The sequence below is a fragment of the Ursus arctos genome, unplaced genomic scaffold (assembly GCF_023065955.2).
Source record: "Ursus arctos isolate Adak ecotype North America unplaced genomic scaffold, UrsArc2.0 scaffold_3, whole genome shotgun sequence".
Lineage (NCBI taxonomy): Eukaryota > Metazoa > Chordata > Mammalia > Carnivora > Ursidae > Ursus > Ursus arctos.
Window position 1 is genome coordinate 79,668,859 of NW_026622985.1, and position 20,697 is coordinate 79,689,555.

Consider the following 20,697-nt stretch of genomic DNA (forward strand, 5'->3'; position numbering starts at 1 on the left):
TGTAGCTCATCCCTCCTCAGCTGGGCCCCTGGCAGCCTGCCCTCCTTCCTCTGCCCGCCCCATTCAGCCACTCTTCCCTCTCCACACTCGCTGGCACCAGCAGAGCTGATGAGGCTGTCACCTTGCAGGGGAGCTGGCACTGGAGGCCTAGGCCTAGCCATTGAGGGCCCCTCGGAAGCCAAGATGTCCTGCAAGGACAACAAAGATGGCAGCTGTACCGTGGAGTACATCCCCTTCACAGCCGGGGACTACGATGTCAACATCACCTTTGGGGGGCGGCCCATCCCAGGTGTGTCTGGGGGATGGCACGTGGCGCAGGTGGCTTGGGAGGCAGGGGTGAGGCTGTGGGGCAGTTGCGGGGGCAGAGGCCGTGGCTGAGAGGCAGGGCGGGGCTTGCTGTTGACCCGACAGCCCCTCCAGTTCCTTCCCAGAGCTGGCGTCCTGGCCCCTTGCCTGGAGCATCGGAGCTCCTGGGTCTGGTCACTCAGATACAGCCCAGGCCACTGTCACTGGCTTAGCGAGGGGAGCCACTCACGCCTTCTCTGTCTGCAAAGAGCTCCCCGCTCCCCTGCAGGGCTGAGCTGCTTGTGAGGGTCCCGTCTGCCGTGATGGCAGGGCTTGGGCATGCTGAAACTGGACGTTTCCTCAGCGTTTCTAATTTCACACCATCAAAAGTGGACTTTATTTTTAAAAAACCCGTTTTTAGCATTTTATTTAGGAAGGACTTCTTCAGGCCTGTGGCCCAACATGGGAGGTTTGCCCAGCCTTGGTCTTCAGCCAAGTTTATCTCTCCCTGTTTACCTTTCTTAGCAAGTTCTTCAGCATTTGCATGCGGTCTGGCCTCCCTGGGGCATTTCAGGGGCAGGGAAGACCTCCTTTTCCCTGCCTCCTCAGTGTCCGAGATCTTCCCAGGCAGGTGGGTAGGGGCTGATGTCCTTCTCCTTGCAGGGAGCCCGTTCCGGGTGCCTGTGAAGGATGTGGTGGACCCTGGGAAGGTGAAGTGCTCAGGGCCAGGGCTGGGGGCCGGTGTCAGGGCCCGGGTGCCCCAGACCTTCACAGTGGACTGCAGCCAAGCCGGCCGGGCCCCGCTGCACGTGGCCGTGCTGGGTCCCACAGGTACAGAATGTCTGGGGCAGGGCAGGAGGGGGGGCAGGAGGACGGGGCGCCAGGAGGCTCTGCTGAGCCCGCCCCCCTTTCCCAGGTGTGGCTGAGCCCGTGGAGGTGCTGGACAATGGAGGTGGCACCCACACTGTCCACTACACCCCGGCCACCGATGGGCCCTACACGGTAGCTGTCAAGTACGCCGACCAGGAGGTGCCGCGCAGGTGAGAACTACCCTGGGGCTCCCGTGGCCGAGCTGTGGGGCACGCTTCCCTGGGCCACACCTGCAGGCCACTGCCAGGGCCCTCGGGTGCCCCTTCCACCTGTCTTGGCCTCATCTGCTCTTGGTCTCAGCCACCCCAGCCTGCTCTTCCTTAGCCTTCCTTGGCCACAAAGAGGCAGCACAGCCCCCAGGGCTGTCCTTGGGCCGGGCTTTCTCACCATGTGGCTACAACACTAGCGCCTTGGGAAAAGGCAGGTGGGGGGAGGGCACCCTTCCGCACCATCCCGCACCCTCCTCTTTAAACCAACCAAAGCGTCTTCCTGGGGAACGCAGAAATGCTCAGGGTCCATTCCGGGCGTCCTCGAGTAATCCTCCCACAAACCTCAGGATGCGGTCTGTTCCCTCCTCCCTGCCCCACAGCATCCTCCCTCCTTACGTCTGTGGGGAGGACTCCCCCCAGACCCCCAGCCAACTGTCCATCCTTTCTGCCCCTCAAGCCCCTTCAAGATCAAGGTGCTTCCTGCCCACGATGCCAGCAAGGTGCGGGCCAGTGGCCCCGGCCTCAACGCCTCTGGCATCCCCGCCAGTCTGCCCGTGGAATTCACCATTGATGCCCGGGATGCTGGTGAGGGTTTGCTCACCGTCCAGATCCTGGTGAGTCCAGGTGGAGCCCATCTCCCCGGGCAGGGTTTGGGCACAGGCAGGCCCTGACCTCAGCTTCTCTCCCAGGACCCTGAGGGAAAGCCCAAGAAGGCCAACATCCGAGACAACGGGGATGGCACATACACCGTGTCCTACCTGCCAGACATGAGTGGCCGGTACACCATCACCATCAAGTATGGTGGCGACGAGATCCCCTACTCGCCCTTCCGCATCCACGCCCTGCCCACGGGGGATGCCAGCAAGTGTCTTGTCACAGGTGGGCGTGCACCCCACATCCTCTGCCCCTGCTCACCGTCGAGGACCCCTCCCAGCTCTTCCAGGTCCCTGGCCCAGTCCCTAGGGGGCTGCCAGTCAGAAAGCCCACCTCCCCTGCCCCCATCCCCCCTCCCCTCCCCCTCCCCACGGCTGTGTGGCCTCACGCTCTTCTCTGTTTCCAGTGTCCATTGGAGGCCATGGCCTGGGTGAGTGCCCTTTCTCTTCTTGCTGTGGGCTGAGGTGGTGAGGGCAGCTGGGAATGGAGCGGGACTGGGCACAGCCCCCACAGACCCTCAACCTGGCTCTTCCGGGTGGCAGGTGCCTGCCTGGGACCCCGCATCCAGATCGGGGAGGAGACCGTGATCACGGTGGATGCCAAGGCAGCAGGCAAGGGCAAGGTGACATGCACAGTGTCCACGCCGGACGGGGCAGAGCTCGACGTGGACGTGGTTGAGAACCACGACGGTACCTTTGACATCTACTACACGGCGCCCGAGCCGGGCAAGTACGTCATCACCATCCGCTTTGGAGGCGAGCACATCCCCAACAGCCCCTTCCACGTGCTGGTAAGCTCCGAGGCCCTGGACAGTGGCTGGGGAGACGGGCCCTGTTAGCAGCAGCAAGGAATCCCAGAACCCGTCCCCATGTCTGATGGATTCTGGGCCCAGAGTGTCCTGGGGTCAAGCCTCTGGCTTCCCACAGTGGGAGTTGAGCACAGCCCTTGTTTCTGGCCTCTCCGGTGGTCGGACAGCTCTCTCTGGGGAAGCTGGCCATGCAGTTCTCCGACCCTCAGGCCCACAGTCCCTAGACATCCCCCCAAGGTGGCCCTGTGGGACCATGAAGCCCTCCAGAGGGTAAAGCTCCCAAGATAGCCATCCTGCCCCAGGGCAGCCCAAGACCTCAGGTCCTGGGCCCTTCTCGGAGTCCGCTCCTGAGCACCTGGGCTGGCAGGAACTGGCCTGCCACAAGCTGTGCTCTCCGTGCCTTGCCTCCCAGGCGTGTGACCCCATGGCCCACGGGGAGGAGCCGTCTGACATGCCGCAGCTGCGTCGGCCCAGCACCTACCCTACGCACTGGGTACTGCTGCCTCCCACCTGGGCCACGCCTCGCCCTCCTCTTGCTCCTTCATTTCTTCCTCTCGTCCTCAGTGCCAGGGCTGGGGCATGGTTTGGGGGCTACCTTGGGGAGCAGGTGGGCGCGAGGCTGGGCAGATGGGGCCCCTCTTCTCTTGCAGTTGCCACGCCTCTCCTGCCGCTCTGATTTCACCGTGAACCATCTTTTCTTTCCTCACTTTCTCGGACTTCTGTCGGGACTCAGGCCAAGCTCCCCATACCTTCCCCAGCTGATGACTGTTCCTCTCCCCTGCCACAGGCCACAGAGGAGCCAGTGGTACCCGCAGAGCCCATGGAGTCCATGCTGAGGCCCTTCAACCTGGTCATCCCCTTCACCGTGCAGAAAGGAGAACTCACAGGTACCGGTCCTGGGGCCCTGAGGCAGGAGGGCTGAGCAAGGGAGGGGGAACAGCCTCTTCCAGGTCCCAGTGCGGGCTTCATCTCACTGCTCCGGGCTGTGTCCCAGGGCCTGTGGCGGCAGGAGAGGGGTGGGCCGTGCCAGGAAAACACAGGGTCCCCTACCTAACTCTGCTACCCCCAGGGGAGGTTCGGATGCCCTCCGGGAAGACGGCCCGGCCCAACATCACCGACAACAAGGACGGCACCATCACGGTGAGGTACGCGCCCACTGAGAAAGGCCTGCACCACATGGGGATCAAGTACGACGGCAACCACATCCCCGGTAAGTCGGGCCGGGCCGGGAGGGGCCCACTGGGCTTCGTTCTTGCCCGCCTTCTTTCAGCAACTCCTCATTGAGCACCAGCTGTATGCAGACACCATGCCAGCCCCTGGGGAGCCAGACATCCATCAGTCAGGCCCCCACCACAGACAGGGAAGCTGCGGGAACGGACAGGGAGCCGTGGTGGGCTCAGGAAGCTCCCGTCCGCACTGCTGACAGTCCCTCTGTCTGTCTCCTTCAGGAAGCCCCCTGCAGTTCTACGTGGACGCCATCAATAGCCGCCACGTCAGTGCCTATGGGCCAGGCCTGAGCCACGGCATGGTCAACAAGCCGGCCACCTTCACCATTGTCACCAAGGACGCTGGGGAAGGTGAGGGGAGCTGTAGGCAGAGGGCTGGGAGGCCAGGTGCAGGGCTGAGGGCAGGACCTCTGATCTCAGCCCCCATCCCCCTCCAGGGGGTCTGTCCCTGGCCGTGGAGGGCCCATCCAAGGCCGAGATCACCTGCAAGGATAACAAGGATGGCACCTGCACCGTGTCCTACCTGCCCACGGCGCCCGGAGACTACAGCATCATCGTGCGCTTTGATGACAAGCACATCCCGGGGAGCCCCTTCACAGCCAAGATCACAGGTGGGGGGGCACCCGAGCCTACAGTACAAGCCCCAGCACAAGCATGTCCGAGTAACCCGGGGCATTAGGGTGGTGGGCCCCTCTGGGTGAAAGGGATCATCTTTGGACATATACAAGCAACACTCCATTCCCTAGAGCAGGTGAGGGGGCTCCAGCTACCCCCATGTTTCAAACATATCACCTCATGCAGTCACTGCAGTAACTCGTGAAGTTAGGGTACCGATAAGCTCTTTTGGTAGATCAGTAGGCCCAGAGAGGCTAAGCAACGTGATCAGAGCCACATGGCAGGTAAGGGGTTGGGACGTCTACTCCAGTCTAGTGTTTTGGCTCCACGAAACCATGTGACTTGCAACTAAAATACACAGATCAGGGATTGAGCCCATTCAGGCCTGAGGCACCCACGGGGCAGCTGGGCTACTGGGCCCACCTGTAATCTTTGGCGGCCAATATGTGACTGAGGACCATGCTCTCGTGGGCCTCGGGCCTCTCTGCCCTTTGAGTGGTCCCAGCGCTTGAGTCCAGCGGGGTCTGCTAGGAGGTCTCCTGAGCCCCACGAGGACACGGCCTGCCTGGAATCCTGACCGTCTGACACATCAAACTCCCCCACCAGGTGATGACTCCATGCGCACATCACAGCTGAATGTGGGCACCTCCACGGACGTGTCACTGAAGATCACCGAGAGTGACCTGAGCCTGCTGACCGCCAGCATCCGGGCGCCCTCGGGCAACGAGGAGCCCTGCCTGTTAAAGCGCCTGCCGAACCGCCACATTGGTGAGGGCGGGGCCCTGGCGAGGGAGCGAGGGAGGAAGGCGGCCTCACAGGAGTCGGGAAGGGGGGGCTCTGCCAGGCCCAGGGCCCCCTGCCTGACCACCCCCTCTCCACAGGCATCTCCTTCACCCCCAAGGAAGTTGGGGAGCACGTGGTAAGCGTGCGCAAGAGTGGCAAGCACGTCACCAACAGCCCCTTCAAGATCCTGGTGGGGCCGTCGGAGATCGGGGACGCCAGCAAGGTGCGCGTCTGGGGCAAGGGCCTGTCCGAGGGACAAACCTTCCAGGTGGCGGAGTTCATCGTGGACACTCGCAATGCAGGTGCTTCTTGCCCCAGGGAGCCCCCGTTTCCGCTGGTGCTGCTAATGAGAATGTGAACTTTCCTGCCCCGTGCCCCTTGGTCATCTCCTCCTCCCTGAACTTCCTGGCCCAGTCTTGGGGGGGATCACATTCTGGGGTCCGTCTGGGGGGGGTAGTGCACACTCCGTGTCACTTCTCTCCAATTTAAGAGAAAGCCCAGCTGTCCTGAGTTGCTGACTCTCCCTCACTCACTGGAACCTAAGAGGCCCACCTGAGGGAATTTTCCACACTGCCCCATCCCCGGCCCCCGGGTTCGGTGCCTGGCTTATCCCTTCTTGCTAGTGGTTATTATACATGCTGGGCGCCTGTTCCAGACAGAGCCCGTCATGTGGGGAGGGGACAGCAGAGTGGCAGGGCCTGAGGGAGAGGCGTCCTTGGTTTCCTGCCAGGTTATGGGGGCCTGGGACTGAGTATCGAAGGCCCTAGCAAGGTGGACATCAACTGTGAGGACATGGAGGACGGCACGTGCAAAGTCACCTACTGCCCCACTGAGCCCGGCACCTACATCATCAACATCAAATTTGCTGACAAGCACGTGCCCGGTAAGCTCTGGGCCACGGCTGGGCCGGGAGAGGCGGCGAGGCCAGTGGCGGGAGCGCCCTGATGGCCCCCTTCTCCCCTTCCAGGAAGCCCCTTCACCGTGAAGGTGACGGGCGAAGGCCGCATGAAGGAAAGCATCACCCGGCGCAGACAGGCGCCTTCCATCGCCACCATCGGCAGCACCTGTGACCTCAACCTCAAGATCCCAGGTGCGAACCCGGAGAGTGGGGGGCGGGGGGGGGCTCCGGGCCCACAGCCCCCCCCCCCCCCCGCATAGTCCTGGTCACTCACCTGTGCTGCTTCACGTCCCCCAGGGAACTGGTTCCAGATGGTGTCCGCCCAGGAGCGCCTGACGCGGACCTTCACCCGCAGCAGCCACACGTACACCCGCACGGAGCGCACGGAGATCAGCAAGACGCGGGGCGGGGAGACCAAGCGCGAGGTGCGGGTGGAGGAGTCCACCCAGGTCGGTGGAGACCCCTTTCCCGCCGTCTTCGGGGACTTCCTGGGCCGGGAGCGGCTGGGCTCCTTCGGCAGCATCACGCGGCAGGAGGGTAAGCACGGCCGTGCGGGGCCAGGGGCCTCCCAGGGAAGCGGGGCCTCCCGTCCTCTGGGACAGGACGGGGAGGGCACGGGCAGTTGGCCGGAGGTGTTCTGGACAGAGGAAGAGGTTTAACTGCGGAGGGAGGGAAGGTCCAAGGCTGGCAGCAGCCCAGTGTCAACCTAACACTCCCCACTGCCTACAGGTGAGGCCAGTTCTCAGGACATGACCGCACAGGTGACCAGCCCATCGGGCAAGATGGAAGCCGCAGAGATTGTCGAGGGAGAAGACAGTGCGTACAGCGTGCGTTTCGTGCCCCAGGAGATGGGGCCCCACACGGTCACTGTCAAGTACCGCGGCCAGCATGTACCTGGCAGCCCCTTTCAGTTCACTGTGGGGCCACTTGGAGAAGGTGGAGCCCACAAAGTGAGGGCTGGAGGCACAGGACTCGAGAGAGGGGTGGCCGGCGTGCCAGGTGAGGGGCAGGGGCCAGGCGAGGGGGGTGGCGGCAGGGCAGCCAGGGGAGGGGCAGTGGTGCTAACGAGCGGCCTCTGCCCTGCTTCCCTGTCCCCAGCTGAGTTCAGCATTTGGACCCGAGAAGCAGGTGCCGGGGGCCTGTCCATTGCTGTGGAGGGTCCCAGCAAGGCGGAGATTGCATTTGAGGACCGAAAAGATGGCTCCTGTGGGGTCTCCTATGTTGTCCAGGAACCAGGTAGGCGTCCAGGATGGAAGTGGAGGCTGGGCCTGCCTGACCTTTCAGACGGGGCTTCTGCTTGCTGACCAGAGCAGGGAGATGGGCTTCAGAACTCCCCCTTCACCTGGGCCCCTGCTCTTCCTTTGCCCCATCTCCCTCCACCCCACACCCCTGGGGATGTCTCTCCAGACCTGAGCCCTGACCCAAGGAGCCTGTCCCGGGATGAGGTGGTTCCACCCCCCCATCTCCCATTCAGGGGCCTGTGCTGACCAGGCTTCCCTCCCCAGGTGATTATGAGGTCTCCATCAAGTTCAATGACGAGCACATACCAGACAGCCCCTTTGTGGTTCCTGTGGCCTCTCTCTCCGATGACGCTCGCCGCCTCACCGTCACCAGCCTCCAGGTATGTGTGCCCAGGGATAGGCCCCTCTGCCATCCTAAGACCCGGGCAGGAGTTGAAGGGAGGTCCCTGTGTCCAGGGGCTTAGCAATGACCTTGGAAGGGACAGTCAGCACAAGTCCCCCTCCCTCCTAGCATCCGTACAGCAGGGGGCGCCATGCCTCACCCCAGGGTCATCTTCACACACTCTCATCCCCAACTGGCCTCCTTGTGCTTCTTCTAGTCCTTCCCATTGACCCACCTTCTCCAGTGAGCCCCCCCACCCCCAGGCCAGTCTCGGCCACACTCTTCCCTCCTCATCTGGGCCTCTGGGCCATACAGCTTGGTCAAGCACTGGCCTGCTTTACAGTGTGAGTCTTACCTCCCCAGCGAGGACAGGGGACGTCCTCTCATCCCCCACCGCTCCCAGCATAGCCAGGTGGATGCCAAGGTCACAGGCCCAGCCCCTGCCTCCCACTTCCCAGAGCCTTGATGACCACCTCCCTGAGCTGGGCCAGGCTGGGGCTGGGAGGCTCCAGGCTAGGCAGGCTGTGAGAGCAGTGCTCCAGACCGTCCCCCTTGGAGTCTGAGTACCCTCTGTGGCCTCCGCAGGAGACGGGGCTCAAGGTGAACCAGCCGGCGTCCTTTGCAGTGCAGCTGAATGGTGCTCGGGGCGTGATCGATGCACGAGTGCACACGCCCTCGGGCGCCGTGGAGGAGTGCTACGTCTCCGAGCTGGACAGCGGTAAGCTGGCCCTAGCCTTGCCCACCCATGCCAGCCCTTCTGGGGGAGGGGAAGAACAAAGGCTCACTCACCAACCCTCTGCCCCACAGACAAGCACACCATCCGCTTCATCCCCCACGAGAATGGCGTCCACTCTATTGATGTCAAGTTCAACGGTGCCCACATCCCTGGCAGTCCCTTCAAGATTCGCGTTGGGGAGCAGAGCCAGGCTGGGGACCCAGGCTTGGTGTCAGCTTATGGTCCTGGGCTTGAGGGGGGCACTACTGGTGAGTGCCTAGAGCTGGGGAGAAGGGTTGGATATTGGGGTGCTCAGTGTCTGGTCCTGTCGTGCCCTGACCTGGAGGGCTGAGTCCCTGCAGAGGTCTGCCGTGGGAGCCTGCGGCCCGGCCCACGTCTGGGCCCCGAGCCCTTCCTGCCTACAGCCGTGCTACCTCCCACCCCCAGGCGTGTCATCAGAGTTCATTGTCAACACCCTGAACGCGGGCTCAGGGGCCTTGTCTGTCACCATCGATGGCCCCTCCAAGGTGCAGCTGGACTGTCGGGAGTGTCCTGAGGGCCATGTGGTCACTTACACTCCCATGGCCCCCGGCAACTACCTCATTGCTATCAAGTACGGTGGCCCCCAGCACATCGTGGGCAGCCCCTTCAAGGCCAAAGTCACAGGTGAGTGCTCCGGGTGGGGGGCATCCCTCCAGCCCAGCCTGGATGACTTCAGTGGCCGTTCACATTGGGTCACAGTCTGACCCAGAAACCCCGGGCAACTTACCAGGAACAAGGTGGGCAGGCCACACACAGCACACCATCTGTGCAGCCATGGAGAATCATTCTTGACAAATCCTTCCTCTTGTCCGTCACTTATTAATCTTTTCCCTGCAGTGGCTCCCAAGCTTTAGCTTAACTTTCTGCCCTCCTGGCTTCCATGTTTCTGGCCTCCTAGAAGACAAAGCTCAGTTAATATTTAGCAAGCTTTCCTTTTGGAAGCCGTGTGAAGGATTAGTTGGAATGTGTTCTTTTTATTTATTTTTTTAAAAGATTTTATTTATTTATTGGACAGAGATAGATATAGCCAGTGAGAGAGGGAACACAGCAGGGGGAGTGGGAGAGGAAGAAGCAGGCTCATAGCGGAGGAGCCTGATGTGGGGCTCGATCCCACAACGCCGGGATCACGCCCTGAGCCGAAGGCAGACGCTTAACCGCTGTGCCACCCAGGCGCCCCGGAATGTGTTCTTTTTAAAGCAAGACTCTTACCCTGTGACTTGAGTTCCCAGACCAAGCCAGGCGAGGGCTGGAGCCATCGGAGGCCAGGACCTCAGGACGAGCTAGAGCGTGTGCACGCAGCCAGGCTCGCTGGGAACGCCGGGTGCCGCAGTGGGGGAAGGGACGTGGCCCACAGGGCTGTCGCTGCGGGGCCGAGCGCCTGCGGCCTAGGGAGGGCAGGCCTCTCCCCCAGCTCCTGCTTACCCCACTCTGTCCCTCAGGTCCCCGGCTGTCTGGAGGCCACAGCCTTCACGAAACCTCCACAGTTCTGGTGGAGACCGTGACCAAGTCGTCCTCCAGCCGCGGCTCCAGCTACAGCTCCATCCCGAAGTTCTCCTCAGATGCCAGCAAGGTGGTGACACGGGGCCCAGGGCTGTCCCAGGCCTTTGTGGGCCAGAAGAACTCCTTCACTGTGGACTGCAGCAAAGCAGGCATGCTGAGGGAGGAAGCGGGGGGTTTCCGCGGGTGGGCAAGTGCCCAGGGACATGGGGGCGGGGGCGCCGAGGGCCTGCGGGTCCCTGGGGTGAGCCAGCGCCTTCTGTCTCCCTCCAGGCACCAACATGATGATGGTGGGCGTGCACGGGCCCAAGACCCCCTGTGAGGAGGTCTACGTGAAGCACATGGGGAACCGGGTATACAACGTCACCTACACCGTCAAGGAGAAAGGGGACTACATCCTCATCGTCAAGTGGGGCGACGAAAGTGTCCCCGGAAGCCCCTTCAAAGTCAACGTGCCCTGAATCCCAGAAGTGCCTCCCCCAGCCTCAGCCCCCGCCTCAGCCAGCGCGCGCGCACACACACACACGTATCACACCTAATGCACAGCGCAGAATCAGACCACGAACACCTACCCTGGGGTGTGGAGCGGGCAGCACAGCCTCTCCACCCTGCCATGCCCCCAGGGCTTGGAGGGCCTTCCCTGTCTCGGGGCAGCGTTCCTCCCTTCGAATGTGACACAAGGGCGGGCTGGGGGTTGGGAGGGGGTCAGGGAAGCCCCAAGTTTTCTGGTGGGGGTGAGGCCAGCTGGGAAGCATGTGTTTGGGGGTGTCTGCGTGAGAGAGAGGTCACCCTCAAACCGCACTGCCGGCCAGACCGCCTTGCTGCTAAGGACCGTGTCTGGCCCCTCTGGTGGCCACAACCCCAGAGCCTTAAGGACTTGGAGAAGAAAGCACAATCGGAGGAGAAAACAGACCCAGACCCAGCAGCAGCGCTGGCACGTGGCCTGGCCCCGGGTGACTTCTAGCTGCCCAGCCGGGCTTCCTGGAGGACTGCTTTCTCTCGCTCCTTTTTTTTTTTTTTACGGTTGCACAGCTCTGCCCCATGGGGGGCCTTTTTTACACACTGCGAGGCCCAGCTTTCTAGGGGGACTTTTGCACATACCATGTGGCTCTGCTGGGAGTCACTTACGTGGAAAATTCCAAATAAAGTGCGGCCTTTCGCAGAGGCTTGGCTGTTGTGCTCGTGCTTTCTATGGGTGGCCACCATCTGTCTGGGGAGGTCTGGGGTTGTGGTGGAATACTTGAAGGAATCAGCGACAGCACCTTCAGGATTGGTCCTCAGACTCCTAGGGGGAGAGGGAGGTGAACACTGTTCTGGAAGACTGCCCTGGGGCTGCTGGGAGGCCAGCTTCCCTTCAGCCTGATCTCAAAGATGTTCAACAAATTAGGTCCTTAAAAGAGTGAGCACGGATTCAAGCAGGAAATGTTCCTCACCCAGCAAGCAGGTGGAACCCCATGCAAACCCAGGAACTTTCAATCCAGCTAAGTCCAGGCTCAGATCTGGACCTGTTCTGGCCCGCTCTGGCCCCAGCAGTTCTGACCTCGCTCAGGGCCCCAACCGGAACCAGCCTCCTAACCAGTCACCCTGGCTTGAGCTCTTCCCTTAGTCTCCCTGTCCCACAAGCCTCCATAGGTGGCATCCGTGGCCTCTATGCCAGCCTCTTCATTCAGCCTCCCTGGCTCACAAACCTCTGAACTAGCCTCCCTCACCCTACAGCCTTTTCACTTAACTTCCCAGCAGCCCCTTACCTGAGCCTCCCTGGCCCACCAGCCTCTTCCTAGTCTCCCTTACCGGCATGCCTCTTAACTAGTCTCCCTGGCTCACCAGCCTCTTAATCAGTCTCCTTGGCCCACAAGCCTCTTTACTAGTACCTGGCCCACCAGCTTCTAAACTAGACATTTTGGCCCATCAGCATCTTAACTAGTTTCTGTAGCCCACCAGCCTCTTTGCTTACCCTCCCTGACCCACCAGCCTCTTCCCTTGGCCTCCCTGGCCCATCAGTCTCTTCACTTGGCCTCCCTGGCTACCAACCTCTGAACTAGTCTTCTGGGCCCACCAGCTTCCAGACTTAGCCTCTCTGGCCCGCCAGATTCTTACCTAGTCTCCATGGCCAACTAACCTGTTCACTTACCCTCCCTGGCCCATCAGCCTCTTAACTAGTCTCCCTGGAAAACCAACATTTTCAGTTAGCCTCCCTGGCCTGCCAGCCTCTTCACTTAAGCCTCACTGACCCACTAATGACTGAACTAGCCTCCCTGGCCTATAGCCTCTTCCCTTAGCCTCCCTGCCTTTAACTAGTCTCCCTGGCCTGCCAGCCTCTTCACTACTCTCCCTCGTCTGCTGGGTTCTTAACTAGTCCCCCAGGCCCACCAGCTTCTAAACTAGTCTCTTTGGCCCATCAGCATCACTACTAGTTTCCCTGGCCCACCAGTCTCTTCACTTGACCTCCTTGGCCACCAACCTCTGAACTAGTCTTCCTGGCCTGCCAGCGTCTTATCTATTCTCCTTGGCTCACCGGCTTCTTCCCTTAGCGTCCCTGGCTCATCTACTTCTTCACTTAGCCTCCCTGGCCCACCAAGCTCTTAACTAGATTCCCTGTCCCACCAATGCTTAAATGGTTTCCCAGGCCCATGAGCTTTTTTACTAGCTTCCCTGGCCTACCAGTCACTTTTCTTAGTTCCCTGGTCGCCAGCCTCTGAACTAGTCTTCCCGGCCCTATAGCCTTGTCACTTAGCCTCCCTGGCCCAGTAGTCTCCCTGGACCACTATCTTCTTAACTAATCTTCCTGGCCTGCCAGCCTCTCCCCCTAGCCTCCCTGGCCCCAGCCAGTTCTCTCGAACCCACCCTTCACACTGCAGCATGAGCAGCTCACATTTAAAGGAATTTGCCCCTCTCTGGTTCAGGGCCATTCTGCAGCTCCTTCCCGTTCCAGGCTAATGTCTACTCTTCCTACCAAGGCCTCCTAGGCCTAAGTTCACACACCAGCTTCCCCCACCTGTTCATGCAAGAAGTCCTGAGTCAGACAGTGTGCCCGCTCCCCACCATACCCTCTACTCCAACCCCACTTTACAGCTTCTAGCTTCCTGGGCACACATGCTGCAGTTTGGGCCTGTGCCTGGGAACAAACACCCTTGCCTCTCCACCCGCCCTCATCTTCCTGGCTCCCTCCCTGTTCCTCCTGGATCTGCCCCCATCCCAGCACCCAAACTGCCCCAGGGCACATCTCTGCATTACCACACTGATCTGTGACTTTGTAACTACAGACCTTCCTCCCCCACCAGCCTGAGCTCCCTGACCCTGGAAGGTCTAATACAGACAGGTGTGACAAATAAGTGAATAATTCAGTAGCCAGAGCAGGGCAAAGAAGCATTTCACTCAATTGACCCCCCAATTCTAGACCCGCCCCCGGACATTTCAGCACATAGTGGTGGGTCAATCAGAGAAGACCACCCTCCTCGTCTCTTTACTAAGTAGCCTATCTGCCTCCATGCTCTTTTTTTAAGTTTCTTCTTCCCTTTCCCCCTCCTTGCTCTGAATCCTGATCCCATAAGACCCCTCCAGGGCCTCTCTTATGTTTGCCCTCCTCTCCATCCTGCAGGGAGCTCCTCGAGGACAGAAATCATATTTTATCAATCTTGTGTCCTCAGCCTCCTCATGGCCACATTTGATAAACGCTGGCTGAATGAATGAGTGTGTGATAAATGTGCCCAGCTCCTTACTCTGCCTGATAAAACCACCTAAGGCACGATCCATTCGCTTAAGTACCCAACCACCTGCGACCATTGTGGGCCAATTCTGTGTCAGGCACTAAACCAGGTGCTTCTACACACACCCTTCCTCATTCTCTACCCTCCCTCCCCACTCACCCCAGGTGTGAGCACTTTCCTGAAGGGCCTGCTGGCCTCCTCCTCCGCATCACCTGCTTTCCACCCCGTGTTTATAGACGTCCAGCCCCGCTGCTCTTCCCCAACCACAGTATGGCCCTGGGTACTGAGCATGTATGGGCTCTATCTCACTTAATCCTAACGGCCCTATCAAGTGGGTGGGCATACTACTATCTGAAGAACTCGAGGCCTTAAGAATTTTGGTGATAAATCTAAAATCATACTTCTAAGTAGCAGGGCCAAGATTCAAACCAGGTGTGCCCAAACCCCAAGCTTATCAACCAAATAACCACTAGATGAGACCATCTGGACGTCTCAAGCACTCTAAACTCACAAACCACATGTCTGTTTGCTAAAATGGAGGAGGAAATAGTGGACCTTTCTCTTTCAGTCTGTATTTCACAGAGCTCTCTCTCTCAGGAATGTCACTGCTATTAACCTAGTGGGAATGGCCAGAAGCCTGGGAGTCACCTGGGTCTCTGCTTCACTCCCCGAACACATCCAATCTGAAAACCAGTTTTGTCCATTCTGCTCTAAATATCTCTTGACCCCGTCTCCTTCTCCACATTCGCATTATCACAACCTGAGTTCTGACTACCATTATCTCTTACTTGCCTCTGCACACAGCAACTGACAGCGCTCTCTCTAAAACATGAATCTCACGACATCATTTTCCAGTGACTTCAGGATAATTTGTCCTCAGGCTAACTTTCAGATTCTTTAACTCAGCTTGAAGGCACCTATGCTCTCCAATCACTAAGCTTTTGCATATGCTGTTCCTCTTGCCTAGAACACCCTCTTGTCTGTCCTTATTTCTACCTCCTGAATCCTTCTGGCGATCTTCTTTGAGCACGCCCTCCCCCCAGTGGGTTAGTTACCCCTTCAGTGGGTGCTCCCACGTCCCGCTCACATTTTAGCAATTAACGCATTGCTTTGTAACTGCCTGTTCACTTGAATCCCTACCTCACTAGTGTCACCATTAACTTGTTCAATCTTTTGTCTACTAAACAAACACATACTAGCTGTTAACTGCGTGCCATCGTTAAATACTTACATGCACGATACAGACCCGGAACTCGCCCTGGAGAACAGAAGCCCTATCTTCTCTTCTGAGGTCTAGGTATCTGTCAGCAGGAGGCTCAACAGGTTATTGAATGAGCGATGGAACGCGCTTGCGTGGGTCCGTCGTGCCGCGCGCACTTCTGGGAATCGTAGTCCCCAGGTTCGGGCCTCTCTTTATGGCGCAGGCGTGTTCAAATTGAGACCGTTTTACTATTAATGCGCATGTGCCGGGAGGCGGAGGGCTGAACTGCGCATGTCTAAGGGGTGGAGGCGCGGTCGAAAAGGCAGCGCACTGCGGAGGTGGGGCTTCCGTGACTTCGGGCTGTCGCGGACCTGCTTGCGAGAATGGCGGGGAGGGGGAAGCTAATTGCGGTGATCGGAGACGAGGACACGGTGACTGGCTTCCTGCTGGGCGGCATAGGGGAGCTTAACAAGAACCGCCAGCCTAATTTCCTGGTGGTGGAGAAGGATACAACCATCAATGAGATCGAAGACACTTTCCGGTACGGTAGCCCGCGAGGCCTGAATGAGACCCTCTGCCTTGGGTGGGAGCGCGGGGAGTAGGGGGCGGTGCGGGGACCCTGCGGGTGGGGCCTGCGCTCGGCTTCCAGACCGCCGACGTCGAGGGTCAAGGAAGTCGGTCCGGCAGCCCTTCCGGAGGAGGCCTCTGTGCTCCAAATTCTCTTTTGGGGCTTGGGAGAACCCGGGCTATGTCAGGTCCACGAGCTCATCTGTCATATGACTGTGTGTCAGAAAAGAAGGGGAACAGAGCTCGTGACGGGCGCCGCCCCTCGGCCCAACGTGCCCCAGGGTCCTGTCTCGGCTCCGCCCCCGTTCACCCGTAGAGCAGACCCCCAGCGTTGCTAGCACTCGCCTCTTGCGGATTGACTCCTAAAGGAACCACACACTCACCGGAACACCTAGGCAGTGGGGTCGGGCTTTCTTGCATTTTCATGTTCCTTAGAGGCTCACAACCATCCTGTAGGTAGGAGTTATTATTCCCATTTACAAGTGGGAAAACTAAAGCTCAGAGAGATTAAAGCACCAGAGTCACACCATTTGGAAGAGAGGGAGAGGGGATTTGAACCCAGGCCCAACTCTCTTAAGCTGGGTCCACGCTTTGCTTGTGCAGTTACCTCACTCTTAGAATTTCCCATTGTCCTGAACTCAGCCAGCAGAATATCAGGACCGTATCCTACCTTCTGCTAAGACCTTGCATTTGAAGTCCTCATTTCTTGCCCTGGGTCAAGGGTGATAGTAGCTTCATAGTGTGAATGCAGGCATGTCCCTTAATCGAGGAGGTGTCCTGGCGACTTGAATTGAGAATGCCAGCCCCCTATGCTTTCTCACCCCTTCTCTAAGGCCCCTGTTGCCAAGTCTCAGAGACAAACCACACTCACCTGTTTTCCCCTACACAGTCCAGCCCTGAGCTGCGGGCTGAGACTGGTTCCCGCTGCCTGGGGTATGATAGGCCCTGAACTGGCCTGATCTGTAAGCATTCTGGTAAAGTGACCCAAGTTGTCTTGGGAGGAGGACAGATTTTACTCCAAGAACTTCCCATGCTTCCATCCAAAGGGACCCAGAGATCCTCAAGTATAACCTGCTCCAGTGCCTGGCACAGAGCAAGCGCTCAGGAAAATTAGTTTTTAATATTTTACTTAATTAATGCGTGGGTGATCACAAGGAAGGGAGATCCCAGTGCTAGGCTCTCTCTCTGGGGCAAGTATGATTGTCCTCCTCCTATGCTGTATTCTTGACTCATGCCATACTTCCCCTCTGATCCATCCCCTACCCTCATCAGCACAGACCTTAAAGCCTTTAGTGGTCCCATTAGTCCCCTTAAAAAAAGTGTTTTCCTTTGAAAAGTTAAAGTATTCATGTGGTTTACAAATTAATATTTAAAAGGTATACACATTGAGAAGTCTCACTCCCACCCCCCCACCCCGGTCTTTTTCCACTTCATCACCTCCCTTCTCCACCCCTGTAAGCACTTAACTGCTTATTTACCTTTCTGCTTTTTCTTCAGGTACATACAAAAGGACAGACATGCATATTCTTATCCTCTCTCTTTTTTCACACAAACACAGTATACAGAATATCCCAGCATGGGCCTTGATCTTCAGCACCAGTTCACTTGGGGGCCTTCCAAGCAGGGAAGGTAGAAGCCAACCCTGACAGCCAGGGCCCTTAGATTTTTGAAAGAAGTTGATCCTGGTTAGAATGGAGAGAGTTTAGCAAGCAACCTTTGCCCTTGAACTCTGCAGTTCCTGGGTCAAGCCCATTCCCCTCTGCAGCCCAGCCTCACCACCTCTGAGTGGGCTGTCCTGGAATCCCTTCTCATCTCTCCCAACAGGCAATTTCTAAACCGGGATGACATCGGCATTATCCTTATCAACCAGTACATCGCAGAGATGGTGCGGCATGCGCTCGACGCCCACCAGCGCTCCATTCCAGCCGTCCTGGAGATCCCGTCCAAGGAGCACCCCTATGATGCCGCCAAGGACTCCATCCTGCGCAGGGCCAGGGGCATGTTCACGGCCGAGGACCTGCGCTAGGGCCCTCCCCACAGCCTTGCAGCCTCTCCCCAGGCTTGCCATCGGCCCTTCTCTAAGTTGTGAGCCTCCGATTTCCAGTTCCAGCCCGCTGCCCCTTCCCACTCCACTGAGAGGCTAGCTGAGGTGCTTCCAGGTTGCTGGGGCTCTGCCATTAAAGTCAAGGCTCGTTAGGGAACAGGAAGCTTGAGTGTCTTCTCTCCACTACCTCTTCCCTGTACTGTTACACAGTGTCATTGTTGATGTTAAATTAAAGTGACGTTCTTGTTTCTGTCCAAACTGAGGCTGGGTGCTACAAAGGACTCGCATGGGATGAGGCCGTTGGGATTAGATTGGCGGGGCTGGGAAAGGTTCTGCCAAAGATACAGGCATAGAAAAGCTGGACCAGGAAGATGGTGCCAGCAGGTCGTAACTCAGGGATGGGTTCTTTGAATCAACAGTGACCAGCCCTGGTCGGGAGGAGTGCGAGGAAGCTTGTGCCCAGGCCCTTGGCTCCCCCCACTTCAGTTTCTCTTGGGCTGGGAAGGGACCTGACCCCAACGGGTGGAAGCAGAAACACAGGAAACCTAGAAGCCTGTGATAACGGACCAAGCCTGGGTCCTGCAACAGGTTTGGAGATCAAGGTTCTCAGCCGGTGGGCCCTGGCCTGAGGTTGCCCCTGGATCAAGGCATGTGAGGTCTGCTAAAGGCATGGCAAGTAGAACCCTGGCCCTGTGTGAGGTGAGGCTTGGTTGCCAGGTGACTGTCCGTGGCAGCCCCCTGCTGTCGGAAGGACTCTGCCTGCTGTTGCTTACCCCTCAGCTGCGGCAACCCTGGCACCGCTCCTTCCCTTGCTACCATGTCGCGGCAACTCAACATGGATACGCTGCGGCAGAACTTCTGGAAGGAGGAATATCTGCGGGAGAAGATGTTGCGCTGTGAATGGCATCGCAAGTATGGGTCGATGGTGAAGGCCAAGCAGAAGGCTAAGGCTGCAGCGCGCCTGCCCCTCAAACTGCCCACCCTGCACCCCAAAGCCCCACTCTCATCCCCACCTGCCCCCAAAGCAGTGCCTACCAAGGCCCCCAGCCCTGCCCCGGAGACTCCTATTCAGTCAGACATGTACCCGGTCCCACCTGCCACCCGGGCCCTGCTGTATGAAGGCATCTCCCACGACTTCCAGGGGCGCTACCGCTACCTCAGCACCCGAAAACTGGATATGCCAGAGATGCGCTACGTCTTCCCCATCACCACCAGCTTCACATATGGCTGGCAGCTGGGTGAGCCCCAACCTCTCAGAAATTATTCACCTCACGAACACGGAGCCCCTGCCCTGAGCCAGGCCATGCTGTCAGCACTAGGCACACAAGACACGGATGGGGGTGTCCATTCCAGTGGGGGGGCCAGGCCGTAAACATAAGAGAAAGGACCCGTCTGAGAAGGACAAGTTCCATGATGAGACTAGGGAGTGATGGGGGAGGTGGGCAAGGGACGTGTGAGGCTTTAGATTGGGCTGTCAGGAAAGGCCTCTCTGAGGACCCAACAGTTGGAAGCTAACAGGAGTTTGGATTTTATTCCCAGCGGGAGAAGCAGCCGTGGAGGGTTGTAAGTGGGTGAATGGTACCGCTAGGGTACTATTCCGCAAGTAACGGCTTCTTCCAGAAAGAGCTCTGGCAGCTGAGGTCTGCATCTATGTTGAGTCATCCTGGCGGGAGAGGACGATGGCTTGGGCTCGGGTGATTAGCAGTAGAGCCGAGGGAGATTCAGGCTACATTTTGGAGGAGAAATCAATGAAGCCTACTGATGAAGTGAATGACAGAAGGGGAAAGAAGGCCGTGGCGAAGCCCGGGCGTTTGGCTCGAGCACCCGGACAAGGAAGGTGGAGAGGAGCGGGACTGGAGGGTGTGTGAAGACAGGTCAGCCCCGGCCATGCTGGGGGAGCCAGCGAGGTGGCTGTGTATGGAGGTCCCCCTCCGGAGTGAGGTCCGAGCTGAAGATGCAGATTTGGGGGTCATCAGAATGTAGGTGCTATTTAAAGCCTGAGGTTGGGTGAACTCACCCAGGGAGCTCCAGATGCTGGAATCTGACAGGAGAGGCAGGGGGCACAGAGAGGGGTAGGGAGATGGTGTTGGTGGGAAGGCTCTCCATCTGGACCAAGTCTGCTTTTTCTGCGAGGCTGAGAGTCGAGGTCATCCTCTGGGAGGAGAGGGGGGAGGCCGTGGTAGTTGGAGGTGCAGAGTTTAACGGCCTAGGAAAGGGAACATGCCTGGGAGTATTGCGGGACTGCTGGGTGATGCTGTGTCCCTTGCTCTTTGTGGTCATGAATTGCAAACGAGGCTGCTCAGTCATGGGTTTTTCTCCCCACGCTTGAGTGCCTGGGCGGAAAAGGTGGATGGTTGGGGATAAACACAGTTGACGTTTTGCCTAAAAATTTCCCCCACTTTCCCCAGGGGCCTAAAGGAAAGGGAAAAGAGGAATTTTCCCACAAAAGCAGGAAGCAAGTCCCAGGAGAACAGGAGGTAGAAGGAAGCCCTCTCTCTCCCAGAGACGTCTAGCTCTGTCTGTCCCTGTGACAAGCAGTGCTGGGTGTCCCACCACCTGGTCTGTGGAGGAGCCTGAGGCGGGGGAAACAATGGTACATGGCAGACTGACCAGTTCTGCCCTCACTGCTGGTCTGGACCCCCAGCCAGTGTTCCTCAGAAGCACCTTTTATTCCTTCACGCTTCCAAAATGGGTACAATACAGGCAGATTCCCAGGGCTCTGTAGGCTGGGCTCCCATGCTCCGCAAGTTCCCTTTCCCAGGACCCATTCCTGGCTTCTGACATCTTTTCGCAGGCCCCCCAGTGAAGCAAGAACTGGTCTCCTGTAAGATGTGCCGCATTGAATCGTTCTTCCGAAAGAATGGGGCCTTCTTACTGCTTGACCCTCAGGACCTGGCTCTCTGACATTGGCCAGGCAGTGGACTCAGGGAAGGGAAGAAGAAATAACACGCCT

At 58.6% G+C, this 20,697-nt stretch overlaps 3 protein-coding genes and 1 long non-coding RNA gene across 5 annotated transcripts in view; 3 read left to right on the forward strand and 1 right to left on the reverse strand.

Moving 5' to 3' along the window:
• The window catches only part of FLNC (filamin C), a 27,318-nt gene extending 15,928 nt beyond the window's left edge, over positions 1–11,390 (forward strand). Inside the window, exons 24-48 of one of the 2 annotated variants that reach the window (XM_026510721.4) lie at positions 129–289; positions 949–1,116; positions 1,202–1,325; positions 1,822–1,978; positions 2,054–2,243; positions 2,425–2,448; positions 2,561–2,808; positions 3,239–3,319; positions 3,614–3,713; positions 3,896–4,036; positions 4,275–4,403; positions 4,490–4,663; positions 5,274–5,435; positions 5,549–5,752; positions 6,181–6,333; positions 6,418–6,540; positions 6,646–6,885; positions 7,078–7,347; positions 7,447–7,584; positions 7,854–7,969; positions 8,557–8,689; positions 8,779–8,955; positions 9,134–9,352; positions 10,168–10,377; positions 10,499–11,390. In XM_026510721.4, the coding sequence (XP_026366506.1) occupies positions 129–289; positions 949–1,116; positions 1,202–1,325; positions 1,822–1,978; positions 2,054–2,243; positions 2,425–2,448; positions 2,561–2,808; positions 3,239–3,319; positions 3,614–3,713; positions 3,896–4,036; positions 4,275–4,403; positions 4,490–4,663; positions 5,274–5,435; positions 5,549–5,752; positions 6,181–6,333; positions 6,418–6,540; positions 6,646–6,885; positions 7,078–7,347; positions 7,447–7,584; positions 7,854–7,969; positions 8,557–8,689; positions 8,779–8,955; positions 9,134–9,352; positions 10,168–10,377; positions 10,499–10,686 (4,030 nt within the window). In that variant the 3' untranslated portion in view covers positions 10,687–11,390. The remainder of the gene's footprint in view (positions 1–128; positions 290–948; positions 1,117–1,201; positions 1,326–1,821; positions 1,979–2,053; positions 2,244–2,424; positions 2,449–2,560; positions 2,809–3,238; positions 3,320–3,613; positions 3,714–3,895; positions 4,037–4,274; positions 4,404–4,489; positions 4,664–5,273; positions 5,436–5,548; positions 5,753–6,180; positions 6,334–6,417; positions 6,541–6,645; positions 6,886–7,077; positions 7,348–7,446; positions 7,585–7,853; positions 7,970–8,556; positions 8,690–8,778; positions 8,956–9,133; positions 9,353–10,167; positions 10,378–10,498) is intronic. The other variant, XM_026510729.4, reaches the window with a different exon arrangement.
• LOC113264000 (uncharacterized) lies at positions 11,219–15,248 on the reverse strand. Its single transcript, XR_003319494.3, has 2 exons — positions 15,164–15,248; positions 11,219–11,510 (listed from the first exon to the last, which is right to left on the reverse strand). It is a non-coding gene; the product is annotated as an uncharacterized LOC113264000 (long non-coding RNA).
• Positions 15,249–15,420: 172 nt separating this feature from the next.
• Positions 15,421–18,002, forward strand: ATP6V1F (ATPase H+ transporting V1 subunit F). The gene is made up of 2 exons (XM_026510833.4): positions 15,421–15,674; positions 17,525–18,002. Exons 1-2 carry the CDS (start codon positions 15,517–15,519, stop codon positions 17,724–17,726), a joined length of 360 nt encoding a protein of 119 aa, XP_026366618.1. The 5' UTR covers positions 15,421–15,516; the 3' UTR covers positions 17,727–18,002.
• A 559-nt stretch (positions 18,003–18,561) lies between these two features.
• SPMIP1 (sperm microtubule inner protein 1) lies at positions 18,562–20,648 on the forward strand. The gene is made up of 2 exons (XM_026510828.3): positions 18,562–18,982; positions 20,539–20,648. Exons 1-2 carry the CDS (start codon positions 18,562–18,564, stop codon positions 20,646–20,648), a joined length of 531 nt encoding a protein of 176 aa, XP_026366613.2.
• Positions 20,649–20,697: the final 49 nt, after the last annotated feature.

Excerpts from the sequence above, each read along its gene's own strand:
- ATP6V1F (XM_026510833.4), top strand. The coding sequence starts at position 15,517 with ATGGCGGGGAGGGGGAAGCTAATTGCGGTGATCGGAGACGAGGACACG. Across the intron at positions 15,675-17,524 it reads GAGATCGAAGACACTTTCCG|GCAATTTCTAAACCGGGATG; the intron begins GTACGGTAGCCC and ends CTCTCCCAACAG.
- SPMIP1 (XM_026510828.3), top strand. The coding sequence starts at position 18,562 with ATGTCGCGGCAACTCAACATGGATACGCTGCGGCAGAACTTCTGGAAG. Across the intron at positions 18,983-20,538 it reads CACATATGGCTGGCAGCTGG|GCCCCCCAGTGAAGCAAGAA; the intron begins GTGAGCCCCAAC and ends ATCTTTTCGCAG.